Source organism: Mesoplodon bidens (genome assembly GCF_964165515.1).
Source record: "Mesoplodon bidens genome assembly, chromosome: 19".
Lineage (NCBI taxonomy): Eukaryota > Metazoa > Chordata > Mammalia > Artiodactyla > Ziphiidae > Mesoplodon > Mesoplodon bidens.
In genome coordinates, this window is record NC_138179.1 from 42,355,681 (window position 1) to 42,375,198 (window position 19,518).

At 58.1% G+C, this 19,518-nt stretch overlaps 2 protein-coding genes across 3 annotated transcripts; one reads left to right on the plus strand and one right to left on the minus strand.

Moving 5' to 3' along the window:
• The first annotated feature begins 735 nt into the window (after positions 1–735).
• CBX2 (chromobox 2) lies at positions 736–10,178 on the plus strand. 2 transcript variants are annotated; one of them, XM_081219100.1, is made up of 5 exons: positions 736–866; positions 938–981; positions 2,012–2,077; positions 4,354–4,459; positions 5,852–10,178. In XM_081219100.1, exons 1-5 carry the CDS (start codon positions 795–797, stop codon positions 7,154–7,156), a joined length of 1,593 nt encoding a protein of 530 aa, XP_081075226.1. In that variant the 5' UTR covers positions 736–794; the 3' UTR covers positions 7,157–10,178. The 2 variants fall into 2 exon arrangements, with proteins under 2 accessions (XP_081075226.1, XP_081075227.1); XM_081219101.1 differs by having other exon boundaries at positions 828–981; positions 4,260–4,459.
• A 3,805-nt stretch (positions 10,179–13,983) lies between these two features.
• Positions 13,984–18,598, minus strand: CBX8 (chromobox 8). The gene is made up of 5 exons (XM_081218930.1): positions 18,470–18,598; positions 18,046–18,089; positions 17,795–17,860; positions 17,602–17,668; positions 13,984–17,149 (listed from the first exon to the last, which is right to left on the minus strand). Exons 1-5 carry the CDS (start codon positions 18,536–18,538, stop codon positions 16,271–16,273), a joined length of 1,125 nt encoding a protein of 374 aa, XP_081075056.1. The 5' UTR covers positions 18,539–18,598; the 3' UTR covers positions 13,984–16,270.
• Positions 18,599–19,518: the final 920 nt, after the last annotated feature.

Consider the following 19,518-nt stretch of genomic DNA (forward strand, 5'->3'; position numbering starts at 1 on the left):
TGGGTGCCACTCTTCACAACTTAAAGAACGAAGAGCCGTTCGTTTCCACCAGATGCATTTTCCTCTCTCGCCTTTGAGAGAAAAAGCTGGGCTGCTCCGTTTTTGCCGCTCACCTCCTCCCCCAGTACTTTGTCTTCCATTCCTTCCCCGCCCCCGCCCCAGCCCGTTTTGCTCCCACGCAAAATAGTACGACTGCCCAAGACCAAAGGAGACCAAGTTCAAAAATGCGGAGGGCGCCTGGGCCCTCCGCGCCCCAAGCAGCGCCCCTCGGGGACAGGGGCAGGAAGCGGCCGCCTCGCCGCGTCCCAACTTCCCCCCGCTTCGGGGCAGAACAATGGCTTTTTGCCCGGAAAACGAAGTTCGGAGGAGGCCGGGCGCACCCCGGAGACCAAGCGGGACTCGACTGTTGATCGCCAGGTCCGAAGAGGCAAGGCGCCTCCTTCTTCCCCGCGAGGGACCCGCCCGCGCTCGGCTGACCCACGCGCGCTGCCCGCGGCCCCAAACCACCCAGACCAGGCGCGCCGGACCCCCGCCCGGGGCGCGAAGCTGATCCCGCCGTGAACAATGCGCGCCCCGCCCCCCCGGCGCCGCCCCCTCTCGCTCATTGGCCCATGCCGGAACAGGGCGGTCCGCAGGGCTGGTGGCGGGCTGGGGCGCGCGGGGCGCGGGGGCGTTGCGCGTGCGCGAGGCGGGCCTGCGCGGGGCGGGGGCGGTGCTTTGTGTGCGGCCGGCAGGGCGCGCGGCGGCGGTGGCTGTGCGGGGAGCGGCGGTTGCCGCGGTCTGGGCGGGGCAGCATGGAGGAGCTGAGCAGCGTGGGCGAGCAGGTCTTCGCCGCCGAGTGCATCCTGAGCAAGCGGCTCCGCAAGGTGCGTGCGGCCCGGCCCGTGCCCACCCGCCCCCGCCCACCCCGGCTCACGCGCCTCTTCTCTCCCTGCAGGGCAAGCTGGAGTACCTGGTCAAGTGGCGTGGCTGGTCCTCCAAGTGAGTCCCCAACAATGCGGCGCCCGCCTTCCCGCCCGCACCACCTCGGTGTGAAGGGGGGGCGGCGTGGGGTTCCTCGGCCGCGCCGTCGGGGGGCGTCCGCGCGCCGGGCGGGAAGTTTGCGGGGGCTCCGGGGGCTCCTCGGGTTTGGCGGGAGGGGGCACCCAGCCTACGCGGGGTGCCCTTTGTTTACAAGCCCGCGGGTTGCAGGGCTGGGCGGCCTCCCCTTCCAGCCCGCCCAGCTCCGCTCCCGGCGCCCCATCCGCCTTTCCCCGCGCCTGGCCCGCGCCCCTCCGGCGCCGCGCGTTCCTCCCGCGCCCATTTGTTGCATGCGCCCCCGCCCGCCTCAGCCCTCCCCGCGGGACGCGAGCCCCCCTCCTCTAGTCCGTATTTTCCCCGCTGTAACCTGAGCTTTCTATTCATGGATGTAGGGCTCCTTTTTTTTTTTTTTTTTTCCTTTTAATGGAAGGGAGGGGACTTGGCATCCCGGAAGGGGCTCTATTTACAGACAATCGCGCAGACCCAGTTCCCCTTTCTTCCCGGACCCCACTTTTCTTTCTTTGCTTAACCCTCCGGGTTCCCGGCCCGCGTAGGCCTGGGCGACAGCAACATCTTTGGGCTGTGTTTCTGTGCCCCTAGGCCTCCTCCTCCCTGCATCCTGAAGGAGCCTTCCCTTCCCTCCCTGGCTCCGGACCAGGGTTTGGGGTCTTCCCTCTCTGCGACTTTCCATTTTATTGGGATTTGTTTTCCTCCAGAGGGAGGCTGTAGAGTCCTCCTGAGGCCGGGTGTTAATTGGGGGTTGAGATAGTGGTTTCCCTTTGAGTTTGAGGACACGGTGTTAGCTTCAAGATTCGGTGTCCAGGAGCTCGTCCTGGGCGTGGGTGAGACCTTTCGGGACTCTCCCCAGCACCCCGGTGCCCTGGCTGCCAACAGGGATCGGAGAGCAATGGGGCAACCCCACGTGGGCTTGTTTCTGAAGTGGCTGATCAGTGCCTAGTGCTTTAAGATACCGTGTTCTTTGCTTTTCCAGACACAACAGCTGGGAGCCAGAGGAAAACATCCTGGACCCGAGGCTGCTCTTGGCTTTCCAGAAGAAGTGAGAAAGTTAACAGACCTGTGGGAGGGGGAGATTGTTGGGGGGACCCTGGCCTGTCACACAGTCGTACAGGGTAGTGATGGCGCTCCAGGAGTCCCAGGCTTGGGCTGTGGTTTGAGGTCCCAGATGAGTCCTCTCCCCATCTTCCCTCGGCTGGCCAGCACTGTGCCCAGACCTTGGGAGTCACTGAGTAAGTGCTGCTTTTCGTCTTTGTGACAGCGAGATTTGCCAAAATGAACCTTCTTGGTTCCTTCGTGAAAAGTTGTGGCTTCTCTTCTTGGCCTTTTCTGTTGACTAGTTTGCAAACAGCACTGATAAAAATAAGGATGGCAGGTTTGCCCTAAAAATTGCAGACCTGGCCTCCCAGTCCTCCTCGTGGGTGCCACTGAGCAAGAGAAGGCTCAGAGAAGGAACTGGGACACACAGCAGAAAGTTATGCCTACTGTGGTGTGTCTGACCAAGAACAACACATTTATTTTTCTCTGTGCTGCAAAACAGCTAGCACCAAGTGAGCACCACGGGGGCCCCTTTACCAGTCTCAGGGGCTGAATTTACTTCTGTAATTCTAGATGTCATGTCTGTTTTTAGGTAGGAGACTTGGGTTAAGAGAGACCTCTTTGAGATACTCAGGGGGAAGGGTGGTGAGGGGCATGTGATGGCATAAGGTTCCAGGGAGTGCTATTCCAGAGCAGGCTGGTGGGGGCAAGGTGTGGGGATTGCCCTGTTGATAGAGGCTGATAAATTAGGTGCTCAAAAGCTTTCCCAGATGCGGTCGATCCGGCCAGCTGTTCTCTGGTAGCTCAAGCTGTGTCCACTTTTTTTTCACTATAGCAGGACATTTTGGGTCTTCTCAGAAGGGCCATAGCAATGGGGAAAAATAGAGATAGATTTTGTTGGGGGGGCGGTGGTGAGAGAAAATACATCGAACGTATGCTTGCCTCAGTGCCTTTGAAGAAGCTTATCAGCAAGCTCACTGTCTGCTGTTTACTCCATAACTCAGGTCCTGTAAGTCACAGAGGGTGGGAGCTGGTACTTTTCTCTGTAAGACAGTGTCCTGACCGTGGAGAGAGTGTGTGTCCTTAACATCACTTTTACTTACAGCACAGCAGACAGGAACTGAGGTTAGCAAATACCAGAGAGATAGATGCAGCAGTTACAGAGAACCATGGGGTGGTCTGGTTTACATCACGGGGGAGAGAAAACTGGGAAGGTGGGTGCTCGGCCTTCCTGTCCACCCCAGAGATCCCCCTGGGAACTAGGAACTGGTGGTGATTTGCTTGGTGTGGTGATGTGGCCTTTGACTGTAAGGGGAAGTCTCAGGTTCAGAGCTCACGGGTACAGGTTAATGTGTCAGCGGAGACCCGTGAATGCTCCTGCTCTTTTAGGAGACAGGTTGGGGCTGCTTTGAGTATGAGCTGTGTCTCGTTGTACTGATTGGCTTCTTGAAGAGATCACCTTACAGGCCTCAATGCGATGATGTTTGCCCATTTTGATTACCGGGAAACTGCTCCAGATAGAGCCTCTTCCCCAGGGGTAGCCTGGAATAGAGGCTTTTGGGGGTGGTGGGTGGAGGCGGCCTTCTTGGCTCCCTGACCCCAAGTCACGGAGCTGGTTAACGGTGTCCTACCTTGAGCCCTGAGCCCCGGCCACCTCGGAATCAGGCGTCACCAGTACTTCCATCTAGAGCAGTCTAGGAACAGAAAGGGCTTAGAAAGAGGAAACCGGAAAAGAAATGTGAGCCAGGGGCACTGGCTCTGGGTAGACCGCGTGGGGAACAGGAGCCCTTGATTACCCCAGTGCTCTGACGACCGTGAGATTTTGTGCGGGCATTAGAAGACTGAGAATAGGGGGCAAGGGTCCTCACCTCCCTACCTCTGGACTCTTACTTGGAGTGAGGGGGTTGGACCACGTGACCACAAAGCCTCCTTCTAGTTGTGGTATTGTAGAATTTCCACAGTACCGTCTCCCTGCAGAAAGTGGCCAGGATTCGCACAGGGTTTTAAGAGGAGTCGGAGAAAACTGGGAACTGTTCCTTTCGCAGCTTTACTTGAATTTCGTGACTTGTCTTTACCCAAATGTAAATGAAATAGATGGAGGTAAAAATAATACTGACCCCTAATGCAAAGAGGGGGGTCTGGACCTCTGCCTTGGATGTGTTCATTAACAGGATATGTTTTTGCAGGGAAACTGGTGATAAGCTACCTGGGGGTGTTTGAAACCACGGGGTTCCAGGGTGGCAGAAGGAAAGTCTGACTCTGATTGCTGATTGTCTTCAGGGAACACGAGAAGGAGGTGCAGAACCGGAAGAGAGGCAAGCGGCCCAGGGGCAGGCCGAGGAAGCACACAGTGATGTCCCCCTGCAGCCGGCACTCCAAGCTCAAGGTGGGTGGCTGCTTCCCTCCCAGCCGCTGAGTGGAAGGCAGCGGCGGGAGGGTTGCGGGCTTTGGGGAAGGAGGCCAGCTGGCACCTCCGCGTAAGTCTTTCTTTTGCTCAGAAGACCTTGGCTCTGCCTCTCTCTAGGCTGCCGCTGTGAGCCTCTGCCAGCAGGGGGCAACAGCAAACCTCAGCTCTCCACCTCCTGCCCTGTCTCTCTGGGGAGGGCCCTGCAATGGTTAAGCCCCCCAAGCTGGTTTCGTGGTCCTGTGACGTCCACTCTGCTACTTTCTCACCTCCATTGGCTTACAGGGAACAAAAAACAGGAAGCATGTACACAGTAGGTGCTCATAGGTTTGCCAGGTAGGTGCAGCTAAGGGGGGCGCACACACCTGGGCTCCATGGCACAGCCCCTCCTTCCAGTAGCTCAGAGGCAGGATGGGGAAGGGGTCCCGTCTTAGATGTGTCTTTGATTTCTCTCTTGAAGGCACTGCACCCAGGGCCTGAACCCACACACTGGCCAGGAGCTCAGTCACTTCTTACAAAACTGCCCTTCCAGGAGGCTGAGAACCCTGCCGTGAGTCTTATTGGCTAGGGTACGCTGGCCTGGTTTTGTCTTCAAAATGTTCTTTTTGAGCAGGATAGTGGGGCTGGAGGAGTCAGCTTTACTTCAGGAGAATGTGGGACATGTACGTTGAGAAACCTCAGCAAGGCGGGGGGCCAGCCAGGCAAGGAGGCTCCAGACTCCCTGGGTTTGAGTCCATCATCCCCAGTTCGGGGCAGGTGAACTTTGCGGCCGGGAGCAGGTGTTGGCTCTGTCTACCTAAAGCACACTTCTTACACAGGGACCTGAGAAATAGTAGGGTGTGCTTCATTAGTGTTTGGGATGACACCCAGAGGATGAGGAGGGCAGTGGTTTGTTTTCCTATGTGCTGGAAGGTTCTGAAGGGGTCAGCTTTGGAAATGGGGAGATGGAAGCAAGATGTCCAGTTGCTTTAGGTTACCAAGCTCTCACACACACTGCTTCACTCCACCCTTCCCTTCTGAGACATGTGAATCATGCTGCTCTGAATTTCCCTTTTCCAGGTGTCTGCTGAGGGCCAGGAGCTCCCCGTGCGTCCCTGGAGAGCTCGGCGTCCATTGTCAGCATGTGAGCGTTTCCCTCCATCGTTCTGGCTTCACTTTGTGAACCACCTATTTTCCTTCGTTCTCTTTCACTTTTAACTGCATTTCTTGGAACCTCGTAAGGACCTCTTCAATCCTTTCTGGAACCAAACAGTGAGATCGCTCCCTCCTGGCTACCTGTCTGGTCTGGAAGCCACAGGAGGGGCTGGCTCCAAGGTGTCTGATGCCCCTGGAGACCAGGCTGTAGAAGTGACACCTTCCCCTTTGTCGTTGCAGGAACCCGACGCCCCCTCCAAATCCAAATCCAGCAGTTCCTCCTCTTCCTCCACGTCCTCCTCTTCTTCCTCAGATGAAGAGGATGACAGCGACTTAGATGCCAAGAGGGGCCCCCGGGGCCGTGAGACTCACCCAGTGCCTCAGAAGAAGGCCCAGATCCTGGTAGCCAAGCCCGAACTGAAGGATCCCATCCGAAAGAAGCGGGGCCGCAAGCCCCTGCCCCCAGAGCAGAAGGCGGCCCGGAGGCCCGTGAGCCTGGCCAAGGTGCTGAAGACGGCCCGGAAGGACCTAGGGGCACCGGCCGGCAAGCTGCCCCCCCCACTCAGTGCCCCCGTGGCCGGCCTGGCAGCCCTGAAGGCCCATGCCAAGGAGGCTTGCAGTGGCCCCAGCACCATGGCCACCCCGGAGAACTTGGCCAGCCTGATGAAGGGCATGGCCGGCAGCCCCAGCCGGGGTGGTATCAGCTGGCAGAGCTCCATCGTGCACTACATGAACCGGATGAGCCAGAGCCAGGCCCAGGCTGCCGGCAGACTGGCTCTCAGGGCCCCAACTGCCAGCAAGTGCAGCCTAGGGCTGGACCTGAAAGTGAGGACGCAGAAGGGGGAGCTGGGGATAAGCCCCCCGGGAAGCAAAGTCCCAAAGGCCCCCAGTGGTGCTCTGGAGCAGAAAGTGGGGGGCACAGGAGGGCCTCCACACGTCCTCAGTGGCAACAAGGTCCCTGCCGGGTGCCTGGGCCCCCAGCCTGCACCCACCCAGGAGCTGAGCCTCCAGGTCTTGGACTTACAGAGTGTCAAGAACGGCACACCAGGGCTGGGCATGGTCGCCCGCCATGCCACAACCACCAAGGGTAACCCTGCCACCCACCCAGCCACTGGGAAGGGTGCCGGGGGTGGCCTCACTGCGGTGAGTGGGGCTGGCCTGCCCACCGACGCCAGCAAGAGTGAGAAGCTGGCCTCCAGGGCAGCAGCACTGCCCACCCCTGCCGGCAAGAGGGACTTTGTCAAGGGCAGCATAACCCCAGGGCAGGAGGGCCACCCGACTCCGGGAGAGGCGCGGAAGACGGCTACACTGTCTGAGATGAGCACCGGCGAAGAGAACAGCAGCTCCGACTCGGACCCTGACTCGGCCTCCCTGCCCAGTGCCGGACAGAACCTGTCAGTGTCCGTCCAAACCAGCCAGGACTGGAAGCCCACCCGCAGCCTCATTGAGCACGTCTTCGTCACCGATGTCACCGCCAACCTCATCACAGTCACGGTGAAGGAGTCTCCCACCAGCGTGGGCTTCTTCAACCTGAGACATTACTGACACCCCCTGGCTGCCCGGGTCTCACCTGCCCCTCTCTGGCCTCTGGCTTTGCTTTGATACATGGCCCGCATCCCAAATCCTCTCCAGGGGCCGGTGGCCTCCTTCAAGGGCAGGCTTGGATGGGAACTCCCCTGGACCCAGCCCTGCCTGCAAGTTTGGCAGGGGAGGTCCCGTGATGCCTTGCCACCCAGCCTCGCCCTTGTTCCTACCTCTGGGCCTTCGCTTTGCTCTCCATTTGCCTCAGGAAGTCTAGGTGGCCGCCTGTGGCTCAGCGAAATATTTCTCAAGAGCATCCTGTGTTTCTTGAGCCCGACCATGTTCGCTGTTTGAACTGCCTCCGTGGCCTTTGATGGCAGCGGTGGTCACCTTGCCTCCCAATTTCCCAGAGCACAGGTGTTAGAGGAGGGGGCTTCTCCTGGCCCAGCTTGGCTGTTCCTGCCCAGCGGCTGAAAGAGAAGGTGTACTTAGGGCTGGGGGGAGGAAAGGCCTGGGGAGCTGCTCCAGGGAGGACTCTGCTCAGGGTGTGGAAGCGGGGGGGGGGGAGCAGGAAAGGGGCCTTTCTGGTGGGAACTCCCCCCTCAGCAATGCCTGAGCTGGCAAGGGTGAGGGGACTGTGCACCTCCCTGTCCCTGCCCCCACCCAGGACAGATGAGGGCTGTGGCCTTAATGTAAGAGGACAGGTGTGGCAGTTGGGATCAGGAACCCTGAAGAGGTTGGTGTTGGTGCCATCTAACCCTGATTCAGATTAACAACAGCAGCCCCCAAATGTTGACTCAGGAGTCCAGCCTGGGCAGGGAGGGGGCTGATCCCACAGCTCCTCCACCTAAACCTCCGAGTTCGGGGGGCAGGAGAAGGGTGTCCTGCTGCTCCCCGTTCTGCCAGCCCGTTCAAGGACTGCCTTTGTCCTAGTCATGGCCCCACAAACTGCCCCAGATCCACTGGGAGGTGGGCAGTTGCTGGAAGTAGGTCTCCCCTGCCGACACCCGCTGGCTTCCAGCTGCCGTGCAGGTGCTTCCCACAGTTCCCACCTACCTTCCCCTGACAATCCCTCCCCACTTCTGGGGGTTCCATGTTCTCTTACCCAGCTGAGAAGCTGTATCCCTGTACCATTTGGGAAATGGGACAAAATCTGAGTGACCCACCTGGCCTTCGGAAAGGCCAGAGCTTCCAGCCTGACTGCCTCCCCCCAGATGGCTGAGTCCGGCAGCTGTCTTGGCAATTCCAACCAACAACAGGATTGCCATTACTGATTTGGGATAGAGAGGTACATCAGTGAGTGGGGTCACTGGTCTTTGATGCCAAAAAGAAAAGTGGGAATGCAGGGAACTTTATTTCTGCTTCAATTATCAGTTAACATCAGCCAGCAGGTGTGGGATCTTCTGTTGTCCCCGTAGCCCTGAGTGCAGTGGACACGGTGGGCTCTGGTTTCTGAGGGTGGGCCTGCCAGAACTCCAGTCCCCTCAGTCCCTCACCCTCCACGCCAAATAGGAAGAGGTGGCTTTTGTGAAGCCAAGTCGATTTCAACAGTGTGCCTTTGGGGACAGATCCACATCCAAGACCTCACTGAGGGGCATCGAAATGCAGCTTCCGACTCTTGTATGTGATAGACATGCTGGCTGCAGCAGGAATGGTGCCCACCCTGGCAAACCTGAGGACTGGGGGCCCTGGACAGCCAGGCTGAACCTGGAAAGTGGGCAGTAAAGGGGGAGAATGCCCCCTCCACTGCCCCCGCAGGAGATGGCAAGATGCCAGCACACGGCACAGTCTGGAAGGAAGGGGTGCCAGCACCCTGGGCCCCCCGCACCAACCTCCCCTCCTGTCCCCAGATGTCCCTGGGTGAGACTAAAGGGGCTCTCGTGGGCTGCCTCCCCCTCAAAGGAGCTCATAACCTCCAAGTTTTGCTGCCTTCGAGCCAGGCCAGTAGCAGCTCTCGCCTGCAAGCCCTCAGGGTGACCCTGCTCTGGGCTGATCCAACAGCCCCAGCAGCCAGGTCTCCAAACTCTGATTAGGTGCCTTTCTGTTTACCAGCTACTTCAGTCCCAAAGTTTGAATCTGCAAACACCTTACTCCCAGCCACTTTGCCTTCTTGCTGTGTTGTGTGTCTTTCTTGGTGTTTGCGACTCCAAGAGGTTCATGTTTGTGTGTGTTTGTGTGTGTACACACGTGCAGGCGTGACAGCCTTCGCTGAAGAGTTGGACAGATGCTCAGAGTTGGTCGTCATGTTTACCAATAAATAAAAGTAGTACTTTTTTTGCTGGGTGTGGGTGTGTGTGTGGGTGTGTGTGTGGCTAGGCATTGGCCACACATCTGACTTGTTTATCCTGCAGGGTTTCTTATGTGAACTGCATCACAGTGTATATTGAGTGGGTGTTTTAATCCTGTTTTTGTTTGCTTTTGTAATGGATAGGAAGAAGTGGCCAGTCTATCTTCTTCTTTAGAGGATTTGGCATATTTTTATATATATTTTTGGTACCAAAAAGAGTGTTTCTTGTTTTTGGTTACACTCAAGATTCTGACCTGACTAAGAGAGCTCTGGGCCTAGAGGTTTTATTAGGGGAAAACTAGCGGGGAGGACCAGAGCTTTGGACCATTGCCAATCACTGGCTTGATTTGTGCTTTTTAATTTTTTTAAAAAAAAGCCAAATTATTCATGTATGCCACTTCTAATTAAAGTGTGGCTGTTTGTTTGCTTTTTTTTAAAAGAGAGAGAACAAAAGTGAATATGTTATTGCCCTGGGAAACTTAAGATCTTTGTTGAAACAGCACAGCAGCCCAGCCCCCATATTCAATCAGGACCAACCAGTTAAAGGAAATGCTTCCCCCAGGAAACCCACAATGGTTTGGGGGAAAGGGGTGGGAGGAGGGGAGAGGTAGTGCTAGAGGACCAGATTTTTGCTCAAGTGCATCTAAAGATTCTGTGGATTTTCTAGTATTTTTGGAGAACTAACACTAGCAATAGGTTGCAGATCTTTTTAGACTGATGTTAATTTATTTTGCAGGGGAGAGTCATTAGCAAAGGTGTCAGAGGATTTTTGTCTTTAACTTTTTGTTAACTCTTAGTATATCAATAAATTCTTTTCTTGACTTTTCAGCCTGGTGTATGTCATGAGTGATACCTGGAAACAACAGTCTCTTCACTTTCCCTTTCTTGAGGCAAAATAGTTATCTGGACTTGAACTGAATCATGGGCTGAAAAAATTAAAGGCTTTGGGAAAGGCTCAGCCACTTCCCTGGGATGGAAAAAAAAAAATGTTCTAAGCAAAGAGGTGGGGTTGATTATGAGTCCCTACACCAGCATTTCCCAGGGAGGGCAGTTTGGCACCAAAGGGGACATTTGGCAATGCCTGGAGACAATTTTGGTTGTCACAACTCGGGGGCCGGGGTGAGTGTTGTTGCTACTGGCGTCTAGTAGGTAGAGGCCAGGGATGCTGCAATACATTATAAGCTCACTCTGAGACATCTCCCAGAAACTAACTCTTTAGGTTAAAACAAAATTTCCACACACACAGTATCCAGTGATACTGTGTTGCAAAGCTGCTCAACCCCTTGAATCCACCACATGTGGTAACACTTCTAAAGGACACAGCAATAAAATTCCAGGGGAGTTGCCATGAAGCACAAGAAACTGAATCAGTGGTGCTACTACGACTCCTAACCCATGGCTCATAATAAAGAGATGATTTGCTTATTATATAACCTTCCCTGGTCCTTTAAGGTTTGCATTACCCTCAGCATGAATTTATTCATAAATTTCAGCCTCCGGGGAGAATGAAGCTCCCTTTGAAGTAAAGAGAGAAGTTGGGCCTGGACGTTGGCCACCACTGGTTGAAAGGCTAGTTGGGGCGAAGGCCTGAATGTTTTAGTTCGGGAGGAGATTCCCAATACAAACAGCAATGCACCACCACCACCCCCCCAGCTCTGCCCGGCTCCAGAAAAAGCCCTGCGAATTTGAAATCAGGTTCTTGCAGGGAAGGCTGCTGGCATGTTTTCTTTTGTTGTGCCTTCGGTGGCTGGAGCGGCTTTCTTTTGGAGGAGGTGGGCAGGGACGACCCTAGCTGTCCTGTCCTCGGCCTTTGAGAGCAGCAGAAAGGGGTTGGGGATGGCCAGGAAAGAGCGGGCTAGAGGGAGTAAGAACCCGCGCCCTTCCCGGTGGTGGGCCCGAGTCCGCTTGTACAGAGCGCCGGCCAGACGTGCACGAGGGGGGGCCCTGACCCACACTGGCCTTTGTTAGTTTCTGCGCTGCTGATCTGATCGCCTAATCCACCGCCTTCCCAGAAGAATGGGCTGGGCTGCCAAGGGGCCCGACCTGGCCCACGGCATCCCGGAGGCTCAGCCCCGCGCCTCCCGGTCCAGCCCGAGGGCGCCTGGTGGAGCCGGCGGGCTGGACACATCCTTCTTCCCTACCTTTGTGGCTGGAGGGCCTGGCCGAAGGGAGGGCGCAGAGGGGGAGCCCGCGGTGGCCCACTCTAGAGTACTTTTGGGTAGGGGAGATGAGTCGTTTCCTTCTCCTTTTGGGACCCAGAAAGGCACCGCCGCCGGGGAGGGGGCGGGCGCCAGGGAGCGGGGCTGAGGCCATCGCCTCTAGAGGGCGCGCGCGACCCGCGAAGATCGGGCCGAGGGCTCTTTGGACGCGCGGGGAACATTCCCCACCCTGGGCTCCGAGCTGCTAAGGGGAGCCGAATTAGACGACCCGCAACCCGACCGCTCTGAGATGCCCCCCAGCAGCCTCCGTTTCCAAAGTCTCACGAAGAAAGCCCCGGCCCCGGGCCACAGCCTCTTTCGCCGTGTCCAGGCTCCCAAGGCTGGAGGTAGAGCCCGAGCAAGCCCTGAGACGCTCCAACTCGAACTCCAGCTGGACTGAAGGCCCCCTCTGGTCCCAGGGGACTTTGGGGTGAGAAGAGGAAATCAGAATACGAGCCCCCGAAGTGAGGGGGCAGGCCTGTTCGCCATTGGGTCTCCCGCACACAGCACGGGGCCTCGACTAGCATCTGTACTGTTAAGCATCAAAGGGCCCCCCCCAAAAAAAATAATCCAACCCGACGCTCTCCGAAGAGCCATAAAGATTCCAGTTCAACCAGTGTGTGTGCTGGGCCAGGCTCCGCGCTGGCGGCGGCCCCACGAGGCGGCCCTGCCCTCCGGAGGCAAAGGAATGCCCCAGCCGGAGGCAGCACCACAGGCCCAGGCCTCCACACCTGGTCTCTTTCCCAGAGAATCTGCCCAGGCAACGGAAACTCTCGGGAAAAGCACCAGATCAAAGCTGAGGCTGGTGGTGGCCAGACAACTGGGGAAAGTGGGCAGAGTCGGTGCCCTCCATCTCCCGGTCTCCCAAAGCACGAGCCCACTCTGCTGCCCAATGCGGGAGGGAGTCTTGGTGGAGCAGCGGGGCCACGGCTTTGGGGCTGGCCGCCCGCCGCGACCCTCGCCAAGCCACTCCACTCCACTCCCCGCCCTCTGACTCTGCCCGCCGGCCCAGTCCCTCACGTCCGAAGGGTGACCCACTGCCCCAAGCCCAGGCTCCTGGCCGCGCCCTCCCTCCCGGGTCCTCACACAGGCCACAGACTAGAGAAAGGAGGCGGGGAGAGCTCTGCCAAACGTGGGGTCACGGATTCGATGGACAAGAGCAGGAGATGCGCCAGCCTACGCGTGCCCACACGCCTCCCTTCGGGCTCTGCCAAGTACGCCTAGATCCGCGCTTCTCCGCGGGGCGACGTCTGCTAGGGCTATGGGGTGGAAGTGAGCTCAATGTGGTGGCCTCTTTGGGGTCCCAAGGGCGGCTCTTCTGTGCCGGCTTCACGACCCCGCCCCATTGCTGCAGAGTCTTCGGCCAGGAAAATCTGAGAAACCCCCACCCCACCCTGTGCTCTGCTCTACCCCAGACCGTTCCTCGCCCAGCGGTGGGGGTGTTGCTCCCCCCACCCCAGAAGACCGGGGACTGAGAGGCAGTAGGGGTTGGCGGGGGCGGGGGCGCGGGGCTGCGCCGCGGCAGCTCCGGGTTCACTAATCACATCAGCGCGCTCTGCGCCAGCTCGGAGCAGCCAGTTGCCTAGCAATACCCGCGAACTCAATTCCTCAATCAATAGGCGCGAGGCGCTGCATTTCGGGGAGCGCTGGCGAGGCTAGGTGGGTCTGGGGGGCGGGTCCCCAGACAGCACTGGTGAGCTGGCGGGGAAGCCGGGGGAGCGCGGCACAGAGGCGCCGGGCGTCAGGGACCAGGACCTCAGGCCTGGGGGTGGGGTGCGCTGCGGGAGTCCTGCCAGAAGAAAAGGGAACCCAGAGGTCGGGCCCATCTTCCCGAGATCCCCGAGTTCTGCCCAGGCCGCAGAGAAGTGCAGTCCGTAGGTGAGGAAAGCCAGGACCATCCCCCTTATAGAAGGCTAAGAAGGGTCCCATCCCGCTCCCTCCCAAGCCTACCCCTTTCCACCGCCGGATTTGGCATCCCCTCAGTCGCGGAAGGGCCTACTGGAAACGGAATCGTCCAGGGCCGACAGGGCGAGAGAGGGGGGTTGGATGGGTAATGAGCGAGGAAGGAAGGATCCTCTCCCCCGCGAGGCGCCTGTTCCCTCTTCTCGAGGACCAGCAAAAAGGAATAAAATCCGAGACACGTCTCTATTTACAAAGTATATATTTAAACATGTAAAAAGCGGTATTGGATACAGACATTCACAACCGCGGAAGATAGGTGCCAACCTTCACTCGAGCTGAGGCGGAGATCGAGTCGAGATTTGTACAAATCTTAGAATTAAATAAACCCAACACGCACACATCCCGCGCGGTTGCAGACTCCCAGCCACGCGGCCCCGACCCTGCCCACCCACCCCCAGGTCAGCGTCGCAAAAGAGTAAAAGAGACGCGCGAATGGCCACGGACAGACGGCAGGACAGAGGGACGGTGGGGCAGAACGACGCTGGCCGGGAAAGGTCGGAGGGAAGGGGCAAAGTCAGCCCCGAGGGAGGGAGATGAGGGCGAAGGGAGGAAGGGAGGGAGGGAAGGCGGCAGCCAGGTAAAGACACGTGTCCCGGAGTGACCTTCCACTCGGTAACAGACATGTCCCGTCAATGAAGTTTCATCTGAAAATAGCGTCGATATTTAAATAGATACACTTGGTCAACGGCGCTTCTTTATACAAAGTCTAAAACACCAGTTTTACAAATGCGAGCATTTAAAAATCCCCATTCCAGGGGCTTCTCTTTACAGGCGCAATTTCATAATTAAAAAAAAATCATGTAGTACACCGTCTTCCTCTTTTTTACCCCCTCACTTCAAAGGCAAAAGTCTGGAGGAGAGAGAGGCTGAGAAGAGGGAGGTGGGAATACGGGGAGTGCGGAAGAGAAACCAGGCTGGGGTTCCCGCCCTGTCCCCCCAGCATCGAGAAGTTTCCCCCCTCAGTCCCGGGTCCCCGCCGCGCTCGCCCGGAATCTGTGCTTCCTCTCAAGGCTCAGGGCCCCCTCGCCCCTCCCTCCACTAGCAATGGGAAGTTAGATCCCCCGCTGGCCCTTTAAGGGTGGGGGAGGGCGGGGAGGCCGCAGGATCATTCCTCGAAGGGACCGGGATGTGAGGGGGACAGATTTGTGCTTTTGAGTCAAAAGAGGAGCGCGCGTTCTGCGACCCTGGAGCACAGCGTGGTCAGGAGTCGGCCGGGGCGGGGGCGTCCCGGGACCCGCCGCCACGCAAGGCCTCCCCAGCCGTCTCTTCTCCAACTCCCGCTCCTCCCTCCCCCTCTGGCGGAGTTTGAATGTCGAGTTCAAATAGAGAACACTCCGCGAATCGAAAAGGCCTATAAATTATAGCTTTTGCTTTTAAGGGGGTAAAAAACAAAAAAGGGAAAGTTCTGATGCGCACTCTTGGATGGAAACCTCCCCTCGCCCCTCCCCTCTCCCAGCCGAAACCGCCGGGATGCGAGTCCTGCCGGCTCCGAGCCCAAGCCCCAAGCCCCAAGCCCCAAGCCCAGACCCTCCACCGCACTCCCAGCCAAGCTGCGGCCCCCGCTCCCAGCCGCCCCTCCCTCTGTGGGTCCCGCAGGGTGGGCCTGTCTGGCCATACATTCTCCTGAGAGCTGGCGGCCCGCCCTCCCCGAGGGAGGGAGGCTAGTCCAACTCCTCCTGGGAGGTGGGGGCCACCGTCTCTTCTGGCGAAACTAGAGGACGCGAAAAGGAAAAGTCCACCCCCGACCACTTTTCTTGTAAAACAACAACCGCCTCGAACTCTGGGCACTGACATGCAATCCTCCCAATTTATCCTGGCATTTCGGGAATGTAAACAGATTCGCTGGATTTCTTTTCTTTCTGTGGAGTAAGGAAAGGAATCGAGGGAACTGGGAGATTTTGTCCACATGACATACACACGATCCGATCTGCGTGTACAACACACACATCTCCCGTAAAGTGCTTTTCCTGGTGTGGTCCTGGGAGAAATCTGCTGCTCCCCAACCACCCGCAACTTCTTACCTTTAACCTCACACACAAAAAGTTACTCCAGTTAATACTTTCTCCCCGCAACAGATTTCTTAATCTTAAAAAAAAAAAAAATAGGAAAAAGAATAACAGACTGACCCCACCCCCTTCCTTTCTGATTGGGGGGAGCCAACCTTTTGTTGGCCTGGCCCACCAATGGGAAGAGAGAAAAAATCCGGGTCCTGCCTTGGTTCCAGGGGTCTGACCTGGGGCTGTAGGAAAAGGGAGGAGGGGTTAGGTGGGCTGGCTGAGTCTCTCCAGACACCACCAGAGGCCCAGTGCCCAGGTCTTCATCCTCCCTAGTGCCCTGGGTGGCTGTCAGGCCCCTCCTGCCCCACCTCAGCCTGTCTGCCCCAACTGAACCACACTGAGTCTCTCTTTCTCTCCTCGTTTAAATAAAACAACTTCAAGAGTTGAAATATATATATTTAGATATTTTTTCTTAAATAACATATTTACATCTAATAGAAAATATAACTCTAGAGATAATCTTTCCAACCAAAACTGAGGGGGAGGGATGAAAGGAAGGGGGTTATGTGAAGGTAGGGATGGGACAGGACCAGCCAGAAGGCCACCTCCCACCCAGAAATAAAAAGCATTATGCCAAGTTTGCACTCTCACTCTCTCTCCTACTCTCTTGTCCTGGGATCACCCACCCAGCAATTCATCTTTTCTCTTTAAAAAAGCCTTGGTCCGTGTTACTTTCCTTAATTGTGACGGTCAAAAAGTTTGAGGTCACGTCGGTGACCACCACCTTCTCCAAGTTGGTCAGAGAGGGGCTCCAGGATTCTTCCTCTGGGTCCCCCAGGATTCTGGCCACTGGGATCCTGGCGATGAGGGAGGGCCTTCCCCCTTGGGCCCCCATGTCCCGATACAAGCCCCCCACAGAGCTGGGGGTGCCTGAGCCATGCCGGACCCGGGGGCCACCAGGGTCCAGGGTGCCCTGGCCTTTGGCCTCCAGAAAGGCGGCCCTGTGCTTTATGACCCTGGCTGGAAAGGTGTCCACAGCCAGCTTGCCCGTGGCCTCAGCCGGGCTGGGGCTGGCCACACCGCACTGGGCCAGGTCCGAGTCCTGCCTCCGAGCCAGCTGGATCACACTGTGGCCAGCTGGGAACTTTCCTGCCCCGGAAGCAGTGTCGTCCAGCTTCCTGCCCTTGAGGTAATCTCCAAGGCCATCGCTGGGTTCTCCCAAGGGCCTTTGTGAGGGGTCCAGGAGCTCTTTCCGGGGCTTGGGACCTCGCTTCTTGGAGCTGTCGCCTGGCGAGCTGGGTTTGTCCTCTGTGCGGCTAGCACCCCGTTCACGCTCTCGTTCCCTCTCCCTCTCTCGATCCCGGTCCCGATCACGGTCCCGAGGGGGCTCCACTCGGCAGGTGCTGCTGGTGCTGCTGCTCCCCGGTGGGGAAAGACCCATGTTCCGAAGGCCCTCACGGGCCCGGGAAGTAGAGGCCAGTTCTTGGGGTGAGCGGCCGGGATAGGGGATCCGAATGCCTCGGGCAGAGTCACTTCGGAACTCGTAAGTTTTGGCCTTTGCCTTGGCTTGGGCCTGCAAGAAGAGAATGCAGTGTCAAGAGCAGAGCAGGGCCCTGTCCACTGCCCCCACCTCCCCACCCCTCTTCCAGCCCCACCCTCCCTGCTACACTCTCTGATGCCTTGGAATTTCTATATGGGTTGGGGTGAAGCTTAGGGGCAGCAGTCTGGAGGGAGGAGTAGACGATCTATCTGGAAGCAGCCATCCACACCAAGCACACTTCTTGTATTTGATTATATGTCTATTTGGGATGGCTGGGGGGTCTGATAAAGGAATTCTAGTGTGGAATTCCAGAATCCCCCTCCCCTCAAGACACCCTTAGCAGTGCCAGTGACTTGGTGACAGCCTGTCTGGGGACTCCCTCCTAGATTACAAATAGGACACCCCACTGGTTCACAAGCCCTCAAGGCCCGTTTCCCACAAACTGACATAACATTGTTGCTCAGCATTGGACACTGCCATCCTACCTTGAGCAGGAAGGTTTTGGGTTTGGGTCCTCGCTTTTTGGGGCCATAGAGCTCCATCTCTCGTTCCCTGCAGAAAAGAAGGAGGGAAAAAGGGGTGTGTGAGTAAAGAAACCAAGTGGGCCTCCAGTTCAAGCTGGATAGGAGCCACCCTTCGTGTTCTAAGTGAGAAGCTGAAGCTTGGAGGGGCCTCTACCTTTCCTCAAAGGCTGCGAGCAGACGAGCATCCAGGATGTTTTCTTCAGGTTCCCATGTGCTGTACCTAAAAGGAATCAGGAAGAAGTGGGCATCAGTCCCGGGAGCAGGGAAAGAGCCGCGGGTAGGTGTGTGTATGTCTGTAACTTTTCTTGTTGCATTGTATTGTATTTCAACGTAAAGGGAAAAAGAGGAAGAAAGCAAGCTCCCAAATAACAGTCTGGGGTTGAGAATTGCACAGAACCTACTTACTTCTGCGACCAGCCCTTCCATTTCACGAGGTATTCCATGCGTCCCTGAGGATGTAAAAAGGAAAATGTATGTGTGCACGGGGAAAAATGCATGACGAGGACACGAGAAATACATGCAAAAAAATGCATGCACCGAATGAATGCGCGAAATCCCACCGCGAAAGGCAAGCGCCCGCTGCATCACCCCCTGCACGAAACGCTGCACAAAGTGCATGCACCGGCATTCATTCCCCCCACCCCGCCCCCCACCCCCCACCCATGCAATCTGTGCATCGCTGCAAGTCTAAGGAAAGCGCTTGGGCTCAGAGCCGCCGCCACGGCCGCGGCCGCTGCTGGGACCTGGGGGAAGGGAAGCTGGGCTGCAGCAGGGGGAGGGAACCCGGGCCGGGAGGGGAGGGCTCGGCCCAAGGCCTGGAGGCACCTACTTTCCGTATGCGCCGCTTCAGGAGGGCTTCGGCCGCGAACACCCGCTCCCCCACCGCTGAAAGCTCCATGTTGACTCGCCGCTTCCCCCCTTGGCCGCTTCCAGGAGCAGAAAAGCAGCAGCCAGCGCACGACAGACCATAATACTCTCCCGCTGACGTCAGTTCTCCTCCCCCTCCCGCGCGCTCGCTCCCTCCCCACCCCCTCCCGCGCGCGGCTCCCTCCTCCCCTCTCTCCCCGCGCTTCCTCCCGCCCCACGTGTTGCTAACGACGTTGCTAAAGCCGAGCGGCCAGGGCCAGCTCTCCCGCGCTCTGATTGGGCGAGCTGCGGGCCACGCCCCTCTCGCTTTCTCCCCCGCGTTGCTACGTGACCCGCGTTCCAATCGCCAGGGGGCGGAGTCCGAAGCGACTCCGGAGACAGAGCGCTGGCGGGGGGGTGGGGGAGAGGCCGCCGCCGGAAGTGACGTAGCATGGAGGGCGGGCTCGGCCGCTGTCAGTCTGCTGGGCTGGCAGGGGGGCTGTCCACCCTCTGTCCCCGCCGGGGCCCCCTTCCCGCCACCAAGATGTCCCTCCGGTGCTCAGCGTCCCCCACAGCTCTCGCTGGGACCCCTGCGGCGGTGTCAGCCAGGCCCCGCCCCCTCAGCGACCCCCAGCCCGCCCCACCCCCCACCGCCGGGACTCGCGCCCTTCCCTCCCCCCGCCGCCGCCCGCGCCGCACAATGCACAATGCACAGGTGTTGGGGCGCCGCAGGCCGCGCCCGAACCCCGAGAGCCGGCGACGCGCCCCTTGCCAGCTCTTCCACCCGGCCCCCTCCCCCCGAGTTGCACACCCGACCCTCGGTCTCCATGGCAACGGCCTCCCCCGCCGCCGCCAGCCCCATCCCGCTAACAAATCAATGTGCCTTCGTCTCCTTCTCCTGTCGCGCAACCCTGCCCTCGGCCACCCTCCGGGCCCTGCGAGCCGGGCTGGGCTCGAGCGCTCGCCCCCAGCTTGGAAGCCGAATGCAGAACCAGTGGCGGCTCGCTGTTGCCGTCCGACCCTTCCCACACC